The 7299-nt window shown below is 41.5% G+C and overlaps 1 protein-coding gene across 1 annotated transcript in view; it reads right to left on the reverse strand.

The window, feature by feature from the left end:
* Positions 1–4685: 4685 nt before the first annotated feature.
* Positions 4686–7299, reverse strand: part of BMP2 (bone morphogenetic protein 2) — a 4482-nt gene continuing 1868 nt past the window's right edge. The window contains exon 3 of the mRNA XM_014307670.2: positions 4686–6024. Coding sequence (XP_014163145.1) covers positions 5125–6024 — 900 coding nt within the window. The 3' untranslated portion in view covers positions 4686–5124. The remainder of the gene's footprint in view (positions 6025–7299) is intronic.

The following is a 7299-nucleotide window of genomic DNA, read 5'->3' on the forward strand; positions in this document are numbered from 1 at the left end:
CTGCTGAAGGCTGGGACAAAGTCCTCTCTGCAAAGGACACAGAACCAAGACAAAGCCAGTGTAGCTGCTTTTCTAAGTGACCATTTCACAGGGCTCATGGACAGAAGGTTGCTAAATCCTGAAGGGCACTGACAGGTGACAGGATTCCAAAAAAAGGAAACTCCACCTTAGGAAGCCATTACTGTTTGTTGCAGGCAAGGCTCTTAGGAATACAGGTAATGAAGGATTAGTACTGGAGAGACAGGAAAGCAGTAATCTTAAAATACTTTTAGAATTCTTTTTGTGCCTAAGCAAGGCAAAAGCAGTAACCATATGTGTGCCTGCTTTCTCACACACCTGCAAAACCTCTTTGGAGAAATAAACAAACAAAAAAATTGGAGTACAGCAAAGTCACATTCTGAAGGAGCTGGGATTTTTCCCTTGTACACAGTAGCCTAACAAAACAAACCACTGTTGCTGGTATCCAACACCCTCCTTACTGCACTGACATGTACAATCCAAGTGTCCTTCTGAACCCAGCTTCTTGTTCCCTTCCTATGTAACTAAAAAACAAAGTGGTCTGTGCCTGTAGCAATCTTTCAAAATGCATTTAATGCCTTTGGCTTTTTTGTTATTATTTTCAGCAGCTTAAGTCAACTGGGAACAAGATTTGTGGTTCTCCTGTTTTAAGATCACGTATCGAGTTCTCATAGCAGCAGTCTGCCCTCCCAAAAGGGCTTGCCTTGATATAAAGGAGAAACTAAACATTCCATATCCATAATTAGATAAATAATACTTCAGGCAAGATATGGCACCTTTAAAAGTGCCTTTTCAGGCTTGGATTTTACTCTGCTTGTTACTACAGAAACCATCTAGCAACCAGAATCTAACACAGACTCCACCCAAAACAGAGAAAAACAATATAGACAGAGTAGGTTTTTCTGCCCCTTTTTTTTCTCCTTTTGACCCACCCCCCCTCCACCTTTTTCTTTTTTTTGAAAGGCTGGGTGAATGCTAAGGAAAAGTATCTCACTGTGCAAAGGATAGGAGCATTTTGCATGCAGCTGAAACAGTAAAGCTCTGATTACAGATGGCAGCAATGAAAGCAGCAATGAGTAATGAGCAATGAGAAATGCGTAATGCGGGATGAGGATATAATTTCCACACGTCGGCTAAAGAAAGGTTTACACTCTTAAGCAATAAAAACAAACCATTAAGCCAGACCTGCACTGTCAGGAAGTATAAAACAGTTCTTGAAACTCTGCAGTTACTATACAAAAGCTTTTGTTTCATAAACTTTTGTTTCCTGATCTTCATAAAACATTAACATCAAGCTGCCATATGGCAATTAGCTGCCTCCTGAAATCAATAAAACCCCCCCAAAAATCAACAACTGAGGAATAACCATTCAATGAAATAGCTCAATAATTATCCTCTTCTAATAGTGTAGCAAAGTGGATCTGACACAAACCCAGAGTGGATGAGCTCCTCCTCCACACTGAGGAGTACAACAAATCACGTTCCTGTCTGAGCCTCAGGGGTGGGGTGGGGTGTGAGCCCCACCTGCCTCGTGGGGAGCAGGGATGTGGCTCCCCAAACCCTGCAGGGGCAGGGAAGGGGTCCCCAGCTGGCTGTGGTGAGCCCTGGGGAGCCAGCAGGACAGCCCCTGCTCACTGGCAATGGCCAATGCTCTCGGGAGAGCTTACCTCCACTGAAGATCCTCCTCTACATGCTGCTGACCTCAGAAGTCCAACTGAATTTTGCGCAAAAATTATCAAGCCACTCGACAAAGCTGCTACTGAGTCTCAAAAGGACAAGGAGACATGCTGATCACATTTGTGTTTAGAGAGATGCTTATCTGAAATGCACAAAGGGTGACATTATCTATCACAATCTCTGCCTATATAGACCATTTAAGTGCCTAGAAGCAAAATGTTTAGGAGCTATAGGGTAACAAAGGCAATTTTGCCTTCAAAATATTTTGCTTTTTCTCCTCTTAAGAGGAAAAAAAGCTCTTTTCTCCTTGTAGAGCACTATAATACTAATAAGTACTAAAGAACTAAAGTAAGTACTAGTGTGCTGTGCTAACAGCATACCTTTAGTATTTAGCATTATTCAGCAGTCATTACCGGACTTTCAAAAGATGCCAGAAAGCCCAAACCTTTCAGAAAGGCTGTCTGATCATCAACTCTGTCTAAAAGACTTCAGGAACCCAACTGATTTCTAGGAGAACTTCCTACTACTCATCTGTGAAAGTTTGTTCTGTTCCTTTTACTTTAAGTCCTAAGCAAAGCCTTTAGTGCAGCACTCTCACGCCTCCAACCTAGAGAGCGAGGTGAAGGTGAAGGCTTTAAAGGTACATCACAAAACCAGTTCTGCAGAAATTTATTGACATGCTGGGCTGGACACCTGCATATTTCCTCCTCAAAATCAGTATGGAACTGATGATCCTGTGGCTAACACTAAGCAGTTACAGAAATGCTTACAAGAGGGGTCTTAGCAAGTTTGCAGCGATCCACTGGCCTCCCAGTACATTTGACTGAGGATGCAATTCCTTGTCAAGCACAGGAGGTTTGCCTGTGCAAGGAATGCGGCACCATGCCACGAGTCAGCTCCTGCTCATGCAGAGACAAGTGCTGTAGCCAATTTTTTGGCAACAAAATGAGCATCAGTGAGTTCTCATGCCTTACAGGAGAAGTAAAGCAGTCACCACTCTGTAAAGAGCCTCCCTCAGTCTGGTCACACATGAAGGAGCTGTGAGACTTCAGCTTTACAGCATTGGAGCCGAGGGTCTGGTTAGAAGTGCTGTGGGTTCTTTACAATTTCACAGGGTTGGGATCACACCTTTCATGCTCATCATTAAATTTTCAGCACTTGTCAGCTTCCTCAAGCTTAGGTTATACAGTACAGTAACACAGCTCTGACTTGACTGCACAACCACACATCACAAACACCAAATCCTTGCTGAACCTCCACTGCAGCCCTGACAACCTTGCCAAAGCAACACCACAAACTCATCCAGCACCAGGAGAGCTGGCAAGAAGCAAAAGGCAAATCAAACTCCTGCACGTGTGATACTCCATCCCTAAAAACATCAGCCACCAAAACAGCACCAGTGTTTTGAAAAAGCACCTGGAGATGTCCACTCAGCCAGCCCACAGCTGCTATGCAGTATCAGCATGACCAACATCAGCTACCTCTCAAAATTAAGCAGAGCCCAACTGCAGAGTGGTGGGTTGTTCTCTGACAGCTGCTAAAAACACTGCTGGTACAAAGAAATACATCAGTTTTATCTCACCACAGAGCCTTAGAGCCCAAGAGATTTTTAAGCTCACAAGAAAAAAAAAAACAGAAGCAGCCAACAGGTAATTAGTTTTTCACTCCTGTCCTCCGTACCCTCTGCTTTTTGTGATGAGCAGCAGTAAAGGATTGCTCTACAAGAGGACCTGTAAGACACCACCAGGCTGGCCTTTCTGATCAAGCCATCTAGTCAGTACCATTGCTGCAACCCAGATGATTCTGGTAACAAAAGGAGGAGTTTGGAGAGGGCCAGGACAAAAAAGAGGGGTTCATTAACAAAACATCAGGAGGCCCAAATCAGAGATTCCCACAGCTGACTTAGAGAGGTCCCTGCAGGGCCCATTGCACACATGGCTTCGGGAAGTGTAGCCACAGTTCACCAAATGCAGAACTGGACCCACCACAGAGCTCGAGGGGATGACCAAGAAGCTGATTTAAACTCCTTTCTGCTCTCCTGTTCCAGCACAACTTTCACACAACACCCCCAGGCTCTGCCTGCCACACCAGGTGTGGGACATGCAACAGGCACAATCAGGATCAGCTTTAATGCTCTGTTTGCCTCCTGCAAATCCCACTTTGCCCCTTACATGAAGGATTCAAAAACCAGCAAGATGATGCAAGCACAAGTTGTGATGACTGCACAAGTAGACCATTTTTTCTTACAGACTGGACTTCTCAGAAAGAAATATCAGAATTCTGTGGTTTATTATCTGAAATAGATTTAAACATTTGGGAAGAAAAAAAAAAAAAGGTTTCCAACACAAAACCCTGGAAATGAAGAGAGGCTAATCTGCCAAACAGCAAAACCATCAGCTGAGGTTAGAGAGGAGGCTGCATATGACAGCAGCATGCTGCAAGTAGGGCAAAAATTGCAGATAAATTTCACTGTAACACTCCACAGAAGTGAGCTCTCATCTGAGGTGAGGAAGTATGCAAGGCTTTTCCAACTGTTAAAGACAAGGGCTGGTATAAATTAGGTAAGTATTCCTCTTTAGCATAGATAATCACAAAAAAAAGGATGACATTTTAGTTTTTATTATTTCATATTTGGCCAGGACTTTTAAAGGAAGGACTTTTAAAGGAAACATCAAACATTCACTTTTCTGTAGGTCTAGAAAGGATTCAGTCTTCCCCCCAACCCCCACCTCCCATAGGATTTCTATTGGCCCTTATATTCACACTGCAAATTAGTTGGGAATAGCAGTATTTCTACTAGATCAGCAACGTCTGGTTCTTATCCAAATGTTCCACCTAAAGAGGATGCCAGTTCTCATGGATTGGACAGCCCACCCTGCAGCATTCCTGAGAATTGTACAATATAATCTTGAAAGTCAGCAGAGTGGATTATCCACTTTTTTCTGGACTTGAACTTGTGACCTTAACAGTAGCACAGCAGAAAGCAAATGTGCTATGCACTTTGCCATAGTAACCTTCCATGTATTCTTTTCAACTTAAATACACACAATTGAAACAGCTACAATTTTGGAAAATTATGTACAAACCCTATATTTTTTCTTTTTTGATTACATATAAATACAAATTTGCTATTCTTCTAAAAAGTGGTTATAATAGTAAATAAATACAAAATAAGAATCTGACCATTATACTTCATGTGCTGGGGTTAAACCCATATAAAATGTACAACTAAAATACATTTAAAATCTTTAAAGGAATATTTCTCTGATTAAAATATTTGTTTTCCCAACTTTTTCGTAGACATAAATATATTTTCAAAATAGTTGTGTTTTTTTTCTTTCCATTTCATTACATAAATAAAGTCTTCATTGGGAAATATTAAAGTGTCAGCTATTTTTTTTTTTGCATTTGTCTAATATATTTGCTGTGTTAGCGGCACCCACAACCCTCCACAACCATATCTTGATAGTTCTTTAATACAACTTTTTCATTTTCATCAAGGTAGAGCATGGAAATAGCACTCAGTTCTGTCGGCACACAGCAAGCCTTGGGGATTTTGGAATTCACTGAATTGACCAAAGTCTGAACAATGGCATGGTTTGTTGAGTTTAGGTGATCTGCCAGTGGGAAGGGACATTCCCCGTGGCAGTAAAAGGCACTATACCCCGGCGGGGCCACAATCCAGTCATTCCACCCCACATCATTGAAGTCCACATACAACGGGTGCCTTTTGCAACTGTATTTGTGGCGTTTACGCTGTTTGTGTTTCGCTTGACGCTTTTCTCTTTTATGGAGCGGGTGTCCCTTGCCATCATGCCCAAACGTCACTAACAATGGCCTGAGCTGAGACCAGCTATCTTCATCCTGATGTAAAGACCTGCTAATCCTAACGTGCCTCTTGGAGGCACTGTTCTCTTTGTCCAAGTGAACCACCTCTACCACAAACCCATGATTAGGTTGTCCATGTGCAATCCACCTCAAAACAGCTGGCGTTACATCAAAACTTTCCCATTTACTTGCATTATGATGCACCAACCTGGTGTCCAAAAGTCTTGTGACAGGGTCCTTAGAGGTGGCTGTGGCTGGCTTTATAATTTCATAAATATTAATACGGTGATGGTAGCTGCTGTTGTTCTCAAAGGCTCCGTGCACCTGTTTCCGAAAAATCTGGAGTTCAGCTGAGGTGATAGACTCCTCGCTAGGGATGGAAGTTAAATTAAAGAAGAAACGCCGTGCTGTTTTCCCACTCGTTTCTGGCAGTTCTTCCAAAACTTCTAATTTGATTAAACAGGGAAAATAAAAAAAGAGAAAAAAGGAAAAAATCAGAAACTGAGACAAACAATCAAACCCTGTAAGACTGTCTGCTGATGGCAGCTTTCAAATGACAGCCACCACATGTGACACACAAGACCTAAAGGACTTTCAGGCAGAAAATACTGTGTCCCCTGTTTGTTTGTTTGTGCAAGAATGTACAGCATGAAGTTTAAAATGCTTCATTCATTTTACACATTGGATTAGGTCCTGGTGGCCTTTGCCTTCCAGGTAGTTATCATTAGAAGCAAGAACTATACAGCATTAATTTGGACTTCAAGGACAGGAATGAAAAACTCAAGCACTGGAGAATTATCAAAACTGGTGGAGGTTTTGGGTAACTGTTGCATTTCTGATTTTTTCTAAGAATACAGCTCTAACATCAAATCCTTAAACTCCATTCTGAAAAACATTACTCTGCAATTTAGGTGACCTAAAAATCTTAACATATGAATTTTTGTGTGTTTAACCACACAAAATCATGTATCAGCATCCATAATGGTACTTCATGAAGCACACCCCAGTATTTACCCAAAAAGGCCACAAAGAGCAGCAGGAAGATTCAACTGCTGAAATAGAGGTGGATGGAAAAGAGATAATGAAACAAAGTCACCTCAAAACAAGAAGTTTATAAAACCACCACAACCAAACATTCAAGGAGTCACTAAACTGTGGGCCATTCCCACCTTTGAGCAACAACAGAATGGAGCTTCAGAAGGAGTACAATATACCTAGGCTTGCTAAGGACATTATTGCTACAGACATTAAGAAGTTAAGTATTTCCCAAAATAAAACTCTCTCATGGTTTTTAACTTTGGTGCTAAACATACTGAAGGGAAAAAAAAAATTACCTTCTAAGGGGGAGCCAAACCTGCTATTAGCAATTCTTAGTGGTGTAACCATTCCCCTCCGAATCCAATACAAGTTTTTGTATAAGGTAAATCTCAGCCGTATGGTATTTCAGGACCAGACCAGTATTTGCTAATATGCAAATATTTTTGAATGGTCACAAGACAAATTTCTGCTCTCAAGAAATCACTAATGCAGTGAGAACTCAGGGAAAAAATAGGAGTCACACTGATTTTCTTCCAAATTTTAAAAAAATTGTAACATCAATTTTCTAACAAAATCTGCTTTTGCTGTAATCATATGATGACTTCAAACTGCAGATTTTTACATTTGCCTAAACCTTATCAACTTTGCCCTTTCAACTCCTCTCTCACTCAGCCCCTTGTCCACAATCCTTGGGTTTAACATGAATGACCCACGCGCTGGCTATCCCCCATTAGCTGC

Source organism: Geospiza fortis, unplaced genomic scaffold (genome assembly GCF_000277835.1).
Source record: "Geospiza fortis unplaced genomic scaffold, GeoFor_1.0 scaffold275, whole genome shotgun sequence".
NCBI classification, from domain to species: domain Eukaryota; kingdom Metazoa; phylum Chordata; class Aves; order Passeriformes; family Thraupidae; genus Geospiza; species Geospiza fortis.